The sequence below is a fragment of the Oncorhynchus mykiss genome, chromosome 5, assembly GCF_013265735.2.
Source record: "Oncorhynchus mykiss isolate Arlee chromosome 5, USDA_OmykA_1.1, whole genome shotgun sequence".
NCBI lineage: Eukaryota > Metazoa > Chordata > Actinopteri > Salmoniformes > Salmonidae > Oncorhynchus > Oncorhynchus mykiss.
In genome coordinates this window covers 6746740-6764583 of record NC_048569.1, presented here as the reverse complement: position 1 = coordinate 6764583, position 17844 = coordinate 6746740, and the positions used below count along the sequence as shown (strand labels likewise).

The window sequence follows — 17844 nt, the reverse complement described above, 5'->3', positions numbered from 1 at the left end:
ACCCCAGCTGCCAAACTAACCCTGATTCAGATGACCATCCTACCCATGCTAGAGTATGGAGACGTAAATTATAGATCGGCAGGTAAGGGTGCTCTCGAGCGGCTAGATGTTCTTTACCATTCGGCCATCAGATTTGCCACCAATTCTCCTTATAGGACACATAACTGCACTCCATACTCCTCTGTAAACTGGTCATCTCTGTATACCCGTCGCAAGTCCCACTGGTTGATGCTTATTTATAAAACCCTCTTAGGCCTCACTCCCCCCTATCTGAGATATCTACTGGAGCCCTCATCCTCCACAAACTGGACAATTTTATCTCAACCTCTTCATTCAAAGACTTAATCATGGACACTCTTACTGACAGTTGTGGCTGCTTTGTGTGATGTATTGTTAGGGTTAGGGTTAGGGTTAGTGCTGTAGGGTTACTGTTGTCTGTGCCCAATAATATTTGTACCATGTTTTGTGCTGCTACCATGTTGTTGTCATGTTGCTACCATGCTGCCTTGCTTTGTTGTTGTCTTAGGTCTCTGTGTGTTTTGTAATATATTTTTTTGTTTTTAATCACAGCCCCTGTCCCCACAGGTCTTTTGCCTTTTGGTAGGCCATCATTGTAAATAAGAATTTGCTCTTAACTGACTTGCCTAGTTAAATAAAGATATATAAATCACTAACTCCAGCACCAGATACCACCACTACTAGGCCTACGTGTGAGCCAGTCTAAGATTATTTATTTTTTTAAGTCAGCAAAATGTGTATCACAAAGCATTAATTTCCATAGATCATAATCAATGCAACACACAATCATTATGCAATTTATTGTATTGTTGTTTGAGTCATGTTTTATAATTTGGTTTAACACACAGGCTAATTGAGGAGCTGCTTTTATCTGAGTCTGCTTGATTCTTTCAACACCTTGTACCGTCACCCTGCGATCCAGTCAGCGTATTGGCAGTGGGCTCACTTGATTGCAGATCTGAGATATGTGTGCGTGCCGCAACAAGAGGTCATTTGGAACGCGGATGGTGGAGAAACACGCACAGCGCACGCTTGTTGGAATCCGCGCCCATAGCCTATATTCGCTCTTTCCTATCCGTGACAGAGGCTGCAAAAATGACGATCAAGAAAAGTAAAACCGTCGTTTTTGAAAGACGTGCAGGGGATTTAACTGCGTTGTATTGTATGAATGATTGGGTGGTTGCAGTGGTGTTGGCTATTATTGTTATGATGTCTGTATGGGCTGCACTCATCATATACAGATATATACAGACAGAGAGAGGTAAAAGAAGAAGAAAGGTTGATGACGACACTATTTTGGAAACTGAAAAGGACGAAAATGAGACGACAAACGAAGAAAAAATACTGTCCTGTGTCGAGTCAACAGGTAAATCAACATTTATTAGTGTTCATTCTTCACTGATCGGTCCTAGGATTGTAATGAAGTCGAATGTAACCCATATGCAGCATAGTTGCTGTCTACGCTTGTTATGTTTTGTGCTATATGAGAGATCCGCCATGATAATGAATCGGAAGCCTACTACAGTCATGTCTACAAACACGTGTGCGCAGGTCTCCTTGAAGCTGTCAGCTGTGAGCGCGCAGGAGGTTGAAAATATAAATTGTTATATCAATGAAACCCTTTGCTTAAGTGAAAAACAAATATCAGTTGTCTGTAACAAAATTCCCTAGTTTAATTGTCTGATTAATGCTTTAGATATTACAGTAGCTATTAGATTTGTTTGCTGGGTTGGGTAGGTTACTTTCTAGTTACCTGTCAGAAATTGTAATCAGTAACGTTTGGTTTACACATACTCTAACGTAATTTCATTACTTTCAGTTACTTTTGCATTACTTTCCCCTTAAGGAGGCAGACAAAAATAATCATAGTGCTCTCTGTATGGGGTCAATTTCACGCCATATGTAATTGAATTCAAAATAAAATAAATCGTGAACATGAAATGTAAAGTTGAGAATGTAAACATAGTTTCGATGACGGGTGAAATAATGGATGTTGAAATCAAAACCAAACAATTGAAAGCTAAATGTATAGAATTATAAACAAAAATAAGACATCAAAAGCAAAACCCCCAAAACTTGTAATCAAATCATTTTTAAAGCGAGAGCAAAACTCTATGACAAATGATTAAAATATTTGAAAACGAATGCAAACATAGTTTCCCGTTAAACTTTCCCAGCAACGAATCCTATTGAATACATTTTGCCTACGCTCTTGCCTGCATGTACTACCTATTGGTTACGCTACTCGTGTCTTTGCTTTCAATTCAATGGGCTTTATTGGCATGGGAAACGTGTTAACGTTGCCAATGCAAGTGAGGTGGATATTACAGGACTGACAGCTTTGTCAGTCCTTTCAAGTGCGAGGTTTGGCATTATATTTCCGTGAAGGGTGGGGTTTAGAGGGAAGCGTAGACGAAGAGTCTCCATTGGTCCGCTAGTTTTGGAGTGACAGTTCTATGATCAGCAGAGTTATAGGCTACACTACAGCAAGGACCTGCATGCTGTTCATGATCAGGAAACCTCAGTTGATCTCTTTCATTTCAGATAATGTGTCGGTAGCCTCACAATATCGGCCAACATTAATTGTATATTTGAGTGATTTATAAAATAAAAGTGATCTATACCTGACAAGTACGAGTGGTTTAAGCTAATTTCCCATCCTTTGTGGGCTCTGCCTGTCAAGCAGCAGAAGGGTACATTTGCCGATGTACAGTTAGCTGGTAATGTTAACTTTGCTAGCTACTGGTAGACACTTTGTACAGTTAGCTGGTAATGTTAACTTTGCTAGCTACTGGTAGAAACTTTACAGTTAGCTGGTGATGTTAACTTTGCTAGCTACTGGTAGACACTTTGTACTGTTAGCTGGTAATGTTAACTTTGCTAGCTACTGGTAGAAACTTTGTACAGTTAGCTGGTGATGTTAACTTTGCTAGCTACTGGTAGACACTTTGTACTGTTAGCTGGTAATGTTAACTTTGCTAGCTACTGGTAGAAACTTTACAGTTAGCTGGTGATGTTAACTTTGCTAGCTACTGGTAGACACTTTGTACTGTTAGCTGGTAATGTTTACTTTGCTAGCTACTGGTAGACACTTTGTACTGTTAGCTGGTAATGTTTACTTTGCTAGCTACTGGTAGAAACTTTGTACAGTTAGCTGGTAATGTTAACTTTGCTCGCCTCTGTAGGTAGACCTAATGTACTTTTTATGTAGAACCCATTGAGGGGATCCCAACAACCAATGAAGGTGTAGACCTAGCGAATTTAGCTAACATTCCCTTTTCAACATTTTGTTTTTAAGAGTGTTTAATCACGATTGCTGCTGACAGACATGATAGGCTACATTGATTGATGGATCACATCAAATTGGCTCGCTAGTTAACAACAGATCACATCAAATTGGCTCGCTAGTTAACAACAGATCACATCAAATTGGCTAGCTAGTTAACAACAGATCACATCAATATGGCTAGTTAATAACAGAACACTAGCTAGACACTGGCTAGATAACTTTGAGGGGATAAACTAGACGGCCATATCCAAATAGTGTTTGCTTTCCATCTATATTGGTGGTGACAGTAGTCTGACAACTGTACCAGGACGAGGACTTGTCATTTAGCTTGCTTCATCGGAGATTACGCATTTGGAAAGAGCTTGACATGGACATGTTTTTCTCCACACAGATATTATATATGGAATAATCGGGATATATTGTATGAAAATACGTATTTGTTTTTAGAATATTGGTTCCGAAATAATATCCTATTGGTGAGCCAACTGGTAAATGCAGAGGGTCTTTTACTCAGTTATAAGGAATTCTTATCCCTTTACAAGGTCCCTGTAACGCCTAAAGATGTTGCCATTGTTTTAGACGCCAATCCCTCAGGTGTTGCTCTGTTATTCAGGAACGTGTCAAGACCCTCAGAGCCTACCTTCTGTTGACCCTGTTGACTCATCAGTAGGAAAGACCTGACCCTCAGAATCTACCTTCTGTTGACCCTGTTGACTCATCAGTAGGAAAGACCTGACCCTCAGAGCCTACCTTCTGTTGACCCTGTTGACTCATCAGTAGGAAAGACCTGACCCTCAGAGCCTACCTTCTGTTGACCCTGTTGACTCATCAGTAGGAAAGACCTGACCCTCAGAGCCTACCTTCTATTGACCCTGTTGACTCATCAGTAGGAAAGACCTGACCCTCAGAGCCTACCTTCTGTTGACCCTGTTGACTCATCAGTAGGAAAGACCTGACCCTCAGAGCCTACCTTCTGTTGACCCTGTTGACTCATCAGTAGGAAAGACCTGACCCTCAGAGCCTACCTTCTATTGACCCTGTTGACTCATCAGTAGGAAAGACCTGACCCTCAGAGCCTACCTTCTATTGACCCTGTTGACTCATCAGTAGGAAAGACCTGACCCTCAGAGCCTACCTTCTATTGACCCTGTTGACTCATCAGTAGGAAAGACCTGACCCTCAGAGCCTACCTTCTGTTGACCCTGTTGACTCATCACTAGGAAAGACCTGACCCTCAGAGCCTACCTTCTGTTGACCCTGTTGACTCATCAGTAGGAAAGACCTGACCCTCAGAGCCTACCTTCTATTGACCCTGTTGACTCATCAGTAGGAAAGATTTGTTTCTCTTTTGGTCCATTCAACAACAGAGCGAAAGAACTGTGGCAAGACATCAGTAGGTTTATAATTGAACGCATTTATGAAGATTTTACACTATTGTGGAGAGATGTACTGTTTGGATTCTTTACATATAATAGAAATAAGCTGACATTTTTTTATGTAATTCATTTCATTATTCTTTTGGCCAAATTTCATATGCACAAATGTAAATTTACAAACAGAAAATCATTTTTCATACCCTACAAAAATAAATGTAACTTTATTTTAAGACAGTTAAATGCTCTACTAACAAAAAAGCTGTTAGAATTGTAAGTATATGTATGTCCCTTAAGGTCTTTGTGAAATTGTAATGTGATATTGTACCCCCTAGCCCCCCCCCCCCCCCCAGCCCCGCCCCTAGCTCGATTGTCCATTGTTTGTAATCTGTGTGCTTGTGTTCCCTCGTACTTTATGTATTGATTTGTTGTTAATAAAAAATAAATAAAAAAATAAAAAAGACACATGTTGTTTGCTTAGCTAGCTAGCTACATCCAAAATGGATATGCTACCTTCACATATCTGAAATGACATGATCAATTGGTGTTTACTGATCACGAAACTCATGCAGTTACTGTATAACTCTGATGATAGAGCTAAATGTGGAATAATCTGAAATCACTAGGCTCTTAAAGAGGTGACGATATTAAAACTAATTCGTTTTAACATTTATTTAACCATCTCTTGAAAACAGCACATAGTTGTCAATGGTTTTAGCGGAGCTGGGGGTCTCCTTGCCCCCCAGCAGCCAAATTGAAAGCTCTGCACCGTATTGTGAGGTTTTACTGATAACGACCTATTCATTCCAATTAGACTGGTTTGGAACTTTGAGGGTTTATGACATGGCCCATCCAGTCATTTAATAGGATCTCCAATGTGCTTATTTTCCAGAGGAGGGTGAAGACGAGACGCTGGAGAGCTGGGATGGAGAGGAATGGAGGAGAGAGCCAATGGAATGGATTCCAACAACCAGTGAGAATGTAGAACCCTTTGAGGAGATCCCAACAATACCCAATGAGGATGTAGAACCCATTGAGGGGATCTCAGCAACAACCAATGAGGATATAGAACCCATTGAGGGGATACCAACAACCAATGAAGGTGTAGAACCCATTGAGGGGATCCCAACAACCAATGAGGATGTAGAAACCATTGAGGGGATCCCAACAACCAATGAGGGTGTAGAACCCATTGATGGGATCCCAACAACCAATGAGGGTGTAGAACCCATTGAGGGGATCCCAACAACCAATGAGGGTGTAGAACACATTGAGGGGATCCCGACAATAACCATTGATGAGATAGAACCCATTACAAGGATTCGAACAACAACCAATGAGGATCTAGAACCAATTAGATGGAACCGAACAGCAACCAATGAGGATCTACAACCCATTAGACGCATCCGAACACTAACCAATGAGGATCTAGAACCAATTAGACGGAACCGAACAGCAACCAATGAGGATCTACAACCCAATAGACGCATCCGAACACTAACCAATGAGGATCTAGAACCAATTAGACGGAACCGAACAGCAACCAATGAGGATCTACAACCCATTAGACGGATCCGAACAACAACCAATGAGAGCGATGGTCCTTACACGTGGGAGTCATATGCTGAGTGGCAGATTGTTGAGGAGTTTCACCTTGGCTCTCAACCTCAAGAGCACTGTGAAGGCACATGTCAGCACTATGACGGTTTATGTCAGGTCTGTGGAGGCTTGTGTCATTGCAGTGAATGCTTATGTCAGTTCTACGAAGGCTTATGTCAGGACGACGCCGAATCCCAGACTGACCGGACCGTGGGTCAAGAGGAGCAGGCTTCTACCAGTCACTATTCCCTCAGTGACATAAACTATCAATCTGGACATGAGAAGGACAAAGATGTGTATAACCAGGACGAGGAGGATTTGAAGGAAGTTGAACTGAGTGATGATTGTCAATGTGAGAGCACAGAGGAGGAGGTAAACCATCCACATGCCTTTGCCATCAAGCCTCAGAGAGATCTGGAAGAGCTCAATGAAAATCTCCCTGGCATGATATTGACTGACACTGACCTTGAAGAACCTGACCGTGTGTGTTATACAGAGATACAGGAAGTACAATACACAGATGATGACATGACCAGCCATGTTGTCTTTTACAACGAAGAGAGGCCGGAGATGACATTGACTGACACTGAACATGCGTCGGATAAAGAAAGAGAGGAAGTAGAATATCCGGATGACGATAGACACAGCCATGTTGCTTTTGCCAAAGTCCAGGAAAGTGAAAATCTACCTGATATGAAATTGACTAACACTGACCGGATAGAACCGGAACATGTGTATGAGGTGGAGAGAGAGGAAGTAGAATATCCAGATGAGGTAATCACTGAAGGTCCAGAACACCCCAGTGAAAACATCCCAGAGATATTGAGTGACACTGACCTCCAACAACCTAGCAATTTATGTGAAGAAGAAACACAGGAAGTAGAATGTACAAGTAATTATATGGACGGCCAGGTTGCCTTTGTCAGCGACACTCAGGAACCAGAACATCCCAGTGAAAACATCCCAGAGATATTGAGTGACACTGACCTCCAACAACCTAGCAATTTATGTGAAGAAGAAACACAGGAAGTAGAATGTACAAGTGATTATATGGACAGCCAGGTTGCCTTTGTCAGCGACACTCAGGAACCAGAACATCCCAATGAATATCGACCTGACATATTGACTGACACTAAGACTAAAGAACTTGACCATGTGTGTGATTCAGAGATACAGGAAGTGGAATACCCAGGTGCTGACATGACCAGCCATGTGCCGTCAGTCTCTGATAGGACAGTAGAAGACGATATGAAAGAAGCTATGGTAGAGGATCTTGACATGGACGCTATGGTAGCGGATCTTTGGAGGAAGGACTGTCTACTTCATGACTATGTCATTGACGGGTTGAGCCAGCCAACCGATGTTAGAGACACACATGTGGCTGAGAGGAAAGCAGACATCGTTGATGATAACAGCAAGGACACGCGTGTAGAGGAGGAGAGGAAAAGAAAGAGTGATGATACACGGATAGAGGAGAGTTATGAGAAAGTTGAAATTAACATAATGGAAGCCACGATGGACTATAATGAATGGATGACAGTCAGCGGCGCAGAGGACAACAGTGACTCCCCATGGGTGAGGACAAGCCACTCGTCCATCGAATGCTCTTCTGCCGAGGCGGAGCATCATCCCACAGAAACGCATCACAATTCAGATGATCCAACGGTGGCTGACGCAACCGCATTCAAGGAGGTCGAAGAAACGGGAACTAAACCTGTATCGCCAGATGGAGACCTGCGTAGGAATAAGAAGATGACGGCTGTGCTTCCTATCGAACCCAAGACTGTACGGGTGAGGTTCTGTGTCCACTACCGTACCCAGTCTCCCTGGCAGGAGCTGGCTGTGACAGGGAACCAGCAGGAGCTGGGGAGCTGGACGGGCTTCGTTCCACTGGAGAGAGCCCAGGACGGGTTCTGGGCCAGCTGGGTCGTCCTCCCCGCGGAGAAGCAGGTGGAATGGAAGTTGGTGCTGGTGGAAGATGGAGAGATCCTACGCTGGGAGGAGGGTGGTAATAGACACCTGGAGACAGGTTGGGGTGGTGGAGAGGTGTATCTCAACGAGTGGTGGGGCAGCCTCTGAGTGACAGGTTCCTACTGGGCACCAACTGGTTGGAACAACACCGTTCTTCACAAAAATATATATATCAATGTGATAATGTTGAATCGATGTGGAAAAATAATTTGATTTGCAAAAAACGTAAAGTAATTTTGACATTTTTTAAAATATTTTCTTACCCAATTGTTAACCGAAATCCTATAACAAACACAGTTTGCATGTTTGGAGATTTGAAAACTAGACGTTGAAATGACACCTGTGCCCAGTGGGGCAGCCTCTCTGTGCCCAGTGGGGAAGCCTCTGAGTGATAAGGAGGGAATGGCACTACAATTCCCATTTCCATACTAGCATACTACTTAGAATGCATAGCCATTTTAACATTTTACTGGCGCTAGGGGTCATATATATGTATGTGTGTGTGTGTGTGTGTGTGTGTGTGTATATACAGTGGGGAGAACAAGTATTTGATACACTGACGATTTTGAAGGTTTTCCTACTTACAAAGCATGTCATTTTTATCATAGGTACACTTCAACTGTGAGAAAAATCCAGAAAATCACATTGTATGATTTTTAAGTAATTAATTTGCATTTTATTGTATGACATAAGTATTTGATACATCAGAAAAGCAGAACTTAATATTTGGTACAGAAATCTTTGTTTGCAATTACAGAGATAATATATTTCCTGTAGTTCTTGACCAGGTTTGCACACAGTGCAGCAGGGATTTTGGCCCACTCCTCCATACAGACCTTCAGGTTTTGGGGCTGTCGCTGGGCAATACGGACTTTCAGCTCCCTCCAAAGATTTTCTATTGGGTTCAGGTCTGGAGACTGGCTAGGCCACTCCAGGACCTTGAGATGCTTCTTACGTAGCCACTCCTTAGTTGCCCTGGCTGGGTGTTTCGGGTCATTGTCATGCTGGAAGACCCAGCTACGACCCATCTTCAATGCTCTTACTGAGGGAAGGAGGTTGTTGGCCAAGATCTCGCGATACATGGCCCCATCCACCCTCTCCTCAATACGGTGCAGTCGTCCTGTCCCCTTTGCAGAAAAGCATCCCCAAAGAATGATGTTTCCACCTCCATGCTTCACGGTTGGGATGGTGTTCTTGGGGTTGTACTCATCCTTCTTCTTCCTCCAAACACAGCGAGTGGAGTTTAGACCAAAAAGCTCTATTTTTGTCTCATCAGACCACATGACCTTCTCCCATTCCTCCTCTGTATCATCCAGATGGTAATTGGCAAACTTCAGACGGGCCTGGACATGCGCTGGCTTGAACAGGGGGGCCTTGCGTGCGCTGCAGGATTTTAATCCATGACGGCGTAGTGTGTTACTAATGGTTTTCTTTGAGACTGTGGTCCCAGCTCTCTTCAGGTCATTGACCAGGTCCTGCCGTGTAGTTCTGGGCTGATCCCTCACCTTCCTCATGATCATTGATGCCCCACGAGGTGAGATCTTGCATGGAGCCCCAGACCGAGGGTGTTTGACCGTCATCTTGAACTTCTTCCATTTTCTAATAATTGCGCCAACAGTTGTTGCCTTCTCACCAAGCTGCTTGCCTATTGTCCTGTAGCCCATCCCATCCTTGTGCAGGTCTACAATTTTATCCCTGATGTCCTTACACAGCTCTCTGGTTTTGGCCATTGTGGAGAGGTTGGAGTCTGTTTGATTGAGTGTGTAGACAGGTGTCTTTTATCAGGTAACGAGTTCAAACAGGTGCAGTTAATACAGGTAATGAGTGGAGAACAGGAGGGCTTCTTAAAGAAAAACTAACAGGTCTGTGAGAGCCGGAATTCTTACTGGTTGGTAGGTGATCAAATACTTATGTCAGGCAATAAAATGCAAATTAATTACTTAAAAATAATACAATGTGATTTTCTGGATTTTTGTTTTAGATTCCGTCTCTCACAGTTGAAGTGTACATATGATTAAAAAAAATACAGACCTCTACATGCTTTGTAAGTTGTAAACCTGCAAAATCGGCAGTGTATCAAATACTTGTTCTCCCCACTGTAAGTGTGTGTGTGTGTGTGTGTGTGTGTGTGTGTGTGTGTGTGTGTGTGAGAGAGAAGGGACTTGACTAGGGGTCCTACATAGAGACATACTGTATATAGAGGGGACTGACTAGGAGTCCTACATAGAGACATACTGTATATAGAGAGGGGACTGAGTAGGGATCCTGCATAGACATATATATATGAGAGAGAGGGGACTGACTAGGAGTCCTACATAGATATATATACTGTATATATAGAGAGAGGGGACTGACTAGGCACAAGTGTACACTTGGACAGAGCATAGGGACGCGACAATGTATGTCTACTACAATGTACTGTCTACGTACCATCAACATACTGTCTATATATTGTCAATATACGGTCTATATACTGTCCATGTACCGTCCATATACTGTCTATGCTGTCTATATACTGTCCATGTACCGTCCATATACTGTCTATATACTGTCTATATACTGTCCATGTACCGTCCATATACTGTCTATATACTGTCTATATACTGTCCATATACCGTCTATATACTGTCTATATACTGTCCATATACCGTCTATGTACTGTCCATGTACTGTCCATGTACTGTCCATGTACTGTCCATGTACCGTCCATGTACCGTCTATATACTGTCTATATACTGTCCATGTACTGTCTATATACTGTCCATATACCGTCCATGTACTGTCCATGTACTGTCCATGTACTGTCCATGTACTGTCCATGTACTGTCCATGTACCGTCCATGTACCGTCCATATACTGTCCATGTACCGTCCATATACTGTCTAAATACTGTCTATATACTGTCTATATACTGTCTATATACTGTCCATGTACCGTCCATATACTGTCTATATACTGTCCATGTACTGTATATATACTGTATATATACAGTCTATATACTGTCCATGTACCGTCCATATACTGTCTATATACTGTCCATGTACTGTCTATATACTGTCTATATACTGTCTACGTACTGTCCATGTACTGTGTATATATACTGTCTACATACTGTCTACGTACTGTCCATGTACTTGTCTATATACTGTCCATGTACTGTCTATATACTCTCTATACACTGTCCACACACTGTCTATATACTGTCCACATACTGTCTATATACTGTCTATGTACTGTCCATGTATTGTGTATATATATTGTGTATATATACTGTCTATATACTGTCTATATACTGTCTATATACTGTCTATATACTGTTTATGTACTATCTATGTACTGTCTATATACTGTCTATATACCATCTATCTACCGTCTACATACCGTTTATATACTGTATTCTAGCAATATAACTATTATGCAACTACGATATTGTCATCGAATGATTAATAATCATCTTGGAAATGAAAAATCCACGTATTCCCTTTTGTCCAGTGAAGCACCTTAGTGTAGATTACAGCAGTGTCTGTGCTGTGGCGTTACAGCACTAGTAATCACAGGTAGAAGGATGTTCTGTTATCTATTGACCAGTGAAGCACCTTAGTGTAGATTACAGCAGTGTCTGTGCTGTGGCGTTACAGCACTAGTAATCACAGGTAGAAGGATGTTCTGTTATCTATTGACCAGTTTATGTGATGCTGAAATGTTAAATATATATATTGAGTTATTTCTCTTTCATATCTGTACAACCAGGTACATGTAGATCTGTTGAATGAACGTTGTTGTGGTAAATAAAAACTAACCAGTATCATCTACACTAATAAGTCGCCTTGGAACCTTTTTCATACTATGTTTATCAACAGGGTTTGTTCATCATAAATGTTGTTAGTCTTTTGTTTTCGTCCGTTTGACTTGGGTTTTTTTCTCGATTTGCTTACATTTTATTTGATCACAATTAATCGTGTTGTTTTGGTTCTCACTGAGTTTGAACCTTTTTTGTAAAAAAAAAAAAAAAAAACTATATTTTTGTTAAATATGACACTTAAATGTTGTTTAGATGGAGTAGAGTTGTTATCTATTACCCAATAAACATTTTCTTGGAATGCTGTTGTCTATTGTACTCATATGTACAGGTTTTCTCTGATCAATTTGATGTTATTTTAATGGAAAATGTTTCCTTTTTTTATTTATTTTTTAAACAAGGACATTTTTAAGTGACCCCAAACTTTTTAACGGTAGTGTAAAGCTACTGCTGTGCTGTTAGACCTATAGCTACTGCTGTGCTGTTAGACCTATAGCTACTGCTGTGCTGTTAGACCTATAGCTACTGCTGTGCTGTTAGACCTATAGCTACTGCTGTGCTGTTAGACCTATAGCTACTGCTGTGCTGTTAGACCTATAGCTACTGCTGTGCTGTTAGACCTATAGCTACTGCTGTGCTGTTAGGCCTATAGCTACTGTTGTGCTGTTAGACCTATAGCTACTGATATCCTGTTAGTTCCAGGTTAGGCCTATAGCTACTGATGTGCTGTTAGGCCTATAGCTACTGCTGTGCTGTTAGGCCTATAGCTACTGCTGTGCTGTTAGGCCTATAGCTACTGTTGTGCTGTTAGACCTATAGCTACTGATATCCTGTTAGTTCCAGGTTAGGCCTATAGCTACTGATGTGCTGTTAGGCCTATAGCTACTGCTGTGCTGTTAGGCCTATAGCTACTGCTGTGCTGTTAGGCCTATAGCTACTGCTGTCCTGTTAGTTCCAGGTTAGACCTATAGCTACTGCTGTGCTGTTAGACCTATAGCTACTGATATCCTGTTAGTTCCAGGTTAGACCTATAGCTGCTGATATCCTGTTAGTTCCAGGTTAGACCTATAGCTGCTGATATCCTGTTAGTTCCAGGTTAGACCTATAGCTACTGCTGTGCTGTTAGACCTATAGCTACTGATGTCCTGTTAGTTCCAGGTTAGACATATAGCTACTGATATCCTGTTAGTTCCAGGTTAGACCTATAGCTACTGATATCCTGTTAGTTCCAGGTTAGACCTATAGCTACTGATGTCCTGTTAGTTCCAGGTTAGACATATAGCTTATGATGTTCTGTTAGTTCCAGTTTTAAATATACCTACGGCTGAATTGTTCAGTTTTCCCATTTTAAGCCTAGTTTCTGGGAGGGCACTTGATGCTGTTTATAGCAAACTGAGAGATGTCATGAAGGATGTATTATTTATTGGGCTTTAGAAGCTCTATTAATATATTCCTCTCAGAACGAACAGAATAAAATAGTTACTTTACTCCCTCCAGTCTCAGATAGAAAATAGCTTGATTTAACTATGAACAATGTGTTTGTCCTCTTGTCTGTAACAGATGGTTTATGCAAATGTGTGTGTTACGGTTATGCAAAAAATGTGGTGAAGACGAGTCTGTTCAGATCTAACATAAACATTACGTCTGTTGTGGCATTTTCATTTTAAGCTTCTTAGTCAGCCTATTATTAACTCAATTATTTTATTGTCCACACTGAACGTGCCTCCAGTATTTAAAGGATGAGAGACTGGAGAGAGAGAGAGAACTGAGTCTTCTACACCAGTTCTGTAAATCAACTGCAGTGAATGGGCGTGTAGAGAGAGAGAGAGAGAGAGAGAGAGAGAGAGAGAGAGAGAACTGAGTCTTCTACACCAGTTCTGTAAATCATGTATATCAACTGCAGTGAATGGGCGTGTAGAGAGAGAGAGAGAGAGAGAGAGAGAGAACTGAGTCTTCTACACCAGTTCTGTATATCAACTGCAGTGAATGGGCGTGTTGGAAGGTTGGCTCATTATCAGCTAAAGCAGAGAGACTGAGATGATATGGGTAGAATATCATGTTTGGTCGTGGAACAGGCCTGAGCCTCGTGGAACAGGCCTGGGCCTCGTGGAACAGACCTGGGCCTCGTGGAACAGGCCTGGGCCTCGTGGAACAGGCCTGGGCCTCGTGGAACAGGCCTGGGCCTCGTGGAACAGACATGGATAGAAATGGTGTCCACATTTCTGTTGTAAACCCACACCATGACTGGGACAGAGACAGGGTTCAGGGGTCACCGTTACACCAGGAGATACTGTAAGTCTGTCCGTAGAGGTCAAGCAGAGGCACAGATAAGGTGATGAAAAGGGGACCTGGTGCCTATTGGGGTAGCTTGGAGACCCAGATGTGGCTGTGTTATCGGTGAGAAGAAGTTGATGCCCAACTTTAGAAACACCAAGCTCGTGGGCTTAATTTCCGTCGGGATCACATTCTAAACTCAGCAAAAAAAGAAAGGTCCCTTTTTCAGGACTCGGTCTTTCAAAGATAATTTGTAAAAATCCAAATAACTTCACAGATCTTCATTGTAAAGGGTTTAAGCACTGTTTCCCATGCTTGTTCAATGAACCATAAACAATTAATGAACATGCACCTGTGGAACGGTCACTAAGACACTAACAGCTTACAGATGGTAGACAATTAAGGTCACAGTTATGAAAACTTAGGACACTGAAGAGGCCTTTCTACTGACTGGGAAAACACCAAAAGAAAGATGCCCAGGGTCCCTGCTCATCTGTGTGAACGTGCCTTATGCATGCTGCAAGGAGGCATGAGGACTGCAGATGTGGCCAGGGCAATCAGGATCGGTACATCCGAACATCACACATCCTCCTCCCTCATGTGGTACCCTTCCTGCAGGCTCATCCTGACATGACCCTCCAGCATGACAATGCCACCATCCATACTGCTAGTCCTGTGTGTGATTTCCTGCAAAACAGGAATGTCAGTGTTCTGCCATGGCCAGTGTAGAGCCCGGATCTCAATCCCATTGAGCACATCTGGGACCTTATTGGATCGGAGGGTGAAGCCTAGGGCCATTCCCCCCAGAAATGTCCGGGAACTTGCAGGTGCCTTGGTGGAAGAGTGGGATAACATCTCACAGCAAGAACTGGCAAATCTGGTGCAGTCCACGAGGAGGAGATGCACTGCAATGTTAAGTTTGCTGAAAATTAACACAGTTGACAGTGAGAGGACGTTTAGTTATTTTTTGCTGAGTTTATGTATGCGTTCGCTGTATAAGCGAAGAGTAACCATCTATCGTAGAGTAACCATGAGTCCACAAACATTTGCAGCCCTTAGCAACGGAGGGCCACAGTGGAAACGAGTCTCTTGACTTCGTTGGGTATGCATCCTCTGCATTTTATTATATGTATATGTGGCCTGGAGTAACATTTTATGTATTTTGAATTAAAAGACACCGTGAAGTACCGTCAAAGTACTTCATGCAGGACAAAATCCTCATCTTTGGTGTTAATGTGAAAATGAGAAGTGTTTATGCTCTAATTTCCCCCTCATGGTAATGTCAGGGTAATCCTTTATTTAGACACAGGACTTCACGGAGAGGTACGTCTAGTTGCTCTAGGATCAGTGCTAACTCTGGGGTCTTATAACGCTGGGGTCTTATAACGCTGGGGTCTTATAACGCTGGGGTCTTATAACGCTGGGGTGTTAACACTGTGGTCTTATAACGCTGGGGTCTTATAACGCTGGGGTCTCATAAAGCTGGGGTCTCATAACACTGGGGTCTTATAACGCTGGGGTGTTATAACGCTGGGGTCTTATAACGCTGTGGTCTAATAACGCTGGGGTCTCATAACGCTGGGGTCTTATAACGCTGGGGTCTCATAACACTGGGGTCTTATAACGCTGGGGTCTCATAACGCTGGGGTCTTATAATGCTGGGGTCTTATAACGCTGGGGTCTTATAACGCTGGGGTCTTATAACGCTGGGGTGTTATAACGCTGGGGTCTTATAACGCTGGGGTGTTATAACGCTGGGGTCTTATAACGCTGGGGTGTTATAACACTGGGGTCTCATAACGCTGGGGTCTCATAACGCTGGGGTCTCATAACGCTGGGGTCTCATAACGCTGGGATGTTAACACTGGGGTCTCATAACGCTGGGGTCTCATAACGCTGGGGTCTCATAACGCTGGGGTCTTATAACGCTGGGGTCTCATAAAGCTGGGGTCTCATAAAGCTGGGGTCTCATAACGCTGGGATGTTAACACTGGGGTCTCATAACACTGGGGTCTCATAACGCTGGGGTCTTATAACGCTGGGGTCTTATAACGCTTGGGTCTTATAACGCTGGGGTCTTATAACGCTGGGGTCTTATAACGCTGGGGTGTTAACACTGTGGTCTTATAATGCTGGGGTCTTATAACGCTGGGGTCTTATGAAGCTGGGGTCTCATAACGCTGGGGTGTTAACGCTGGGGTCTTATAACGCTGGGGTCTCATAACGCTGGGGTGATGACGCTGGGGTCTTATAACGCTGGTGTGTTAACACTGGGGTCTTATAACGCTGGGGTCTTATAACGCTGGGGTCTTATAACGCTGGGGTCTTATAACGCTGGGGTGTTAACACTGGGGTCTTATAATGCTGGGGTCTCATAACGCTGGGGTCTTATAACGCTGGGTTCTCATAACGCTGGGGTGTTAACACTGGGGTCTTATAACGCTGGGGTCTTATAACGCTGGGGTGTTAACACTGGGGTCTTATAATGCTGGGGTCTTATAACGCTGGGGTCTTATAACGCTGGGGTGTTAACTCTGGGGTCTTATAACGCTGGGGTCTTATAACGCTGGGGTGTTAACTCTGGGGTCTTATAACGCTGGGATGTTAACACTGGGGTCTTTTAACGCTGAGGTCTTATAACGCTGGGGTGTTAACTCTGGGGTCTTATAACGCTGGGGTCTTATAACGCTGGGGTGTTAACTCTGGGGTCTTATAACTCTGGGGTCTTATAACGCTGGGGTCTTATAACGCTGGGGTCTTATAACGCTGGGGTCTTATAACACTGGGGTCTTATAACTCTGGGGTCTTATAACGCTCGGGTCTTATAACGCTCGGGTCTTATAACGCTGGGGTCTTATAACGCTGGGGTCTTATAACGCTGGGGTGTTAACGCTGGGGTCTTATAACGCTGGGGTCTTATAACGCTGGGGTCTTATAACGCTGGGGTGTTAACACTGGGGTCTTATAATGCTGGGGTCTTATTACGCTGGGGTCTCATAACACTGGGGTCTCATAACGCTGGGGTGTTAACACTGGGGTCTTATAATGCTGGGGTCTTATAACGCTGGGGTGTTAACACTGAGTAACTGACTGGAGATATGGGCTGGACTAGAGCATGTGACTGTCACATGAGGATAAAGTGAAACCCAGCTCATGTTCAGTCGGGGGGCACTGTAGCTATTTTGTTTTTAAATGGGAAAACAAAACTGAGCTCTTCTTATTGGACAAGTCCCTCCCGTTTTCTGTCAGTTTTTTAGTACCTTATGAACATGACCCTGACTTTGATATCTGATATTCTTTCCCCACACATTGACTCACAGGTCACAAAGCAGTGGGCCTCTGTTTCCTACATGGCCTGATTGACAGGCCAATGGCAGAAGGTCTCTGTTTCCTACATCACCTGATCAACAGGCCCATGGCAGAGGGTCTCTGTTTCCTACATCACCTGATAAACAGGCCAATGGCAGAGGGTCTCTGTTTCCTACATCGCCTGATTGACAGGCCAATGGCAGAGGGTCTCT

General features: G+C 43.1%; 1 protein-coding gene across 2 annotated transcripts; it reads left to right on the top strand.

The window, feature by feature from the left end:
• The first annotated feature begins 950 nt into the window (after positions 1–950).
• On the top strand, positions 951–8831 carry LOC110523129. 2 transcript variants are annotated; one of them, XM_036976682.1, is made up of 3 exons: positions 951–1384; positions 5573–7089; positions 7240–8831. In XM_036976682.1, exons 1-3 carry the CDS (start codon positions 1114–1116, stop codon positions 8356–8358), a joined length of 2907 nt encoding a protein of 968 aa, XP_036832577.1. In that variant the 5' UTR covers positions 951–1113; the 3' UTR covers positions 8359–8831. The 2 variants fall into 2 exon arrangements, with proteins under 2 accessions (XP_036832577.1, XP_021457219.2); XM_021601544.2 differs by having other exon boundaries at positions 5573–8831.
• The last annotated feature ends 9013 nt before the right edge of the window (positions 8832–17844 follow it).

What these genes read in the sequence shown, in the direction of transcription:
- LOC110523129 (XM_021601544.2), top strand. Translation starts at nt 1,114, where the DNA reads ATGACGATCAAGAAAAGTAAAACCGTCGTTTTTGAAAGACGTGCAGGG. An exon ending in GTCCTGTGTCGAGTCAACAG is followed by an intron (nt 1,385 to 5,572) that starts GTAAATCAACAT and finishes CTTATTTTCCAG; the next exon opens with AGGAGGGTGAAGACGAGACG.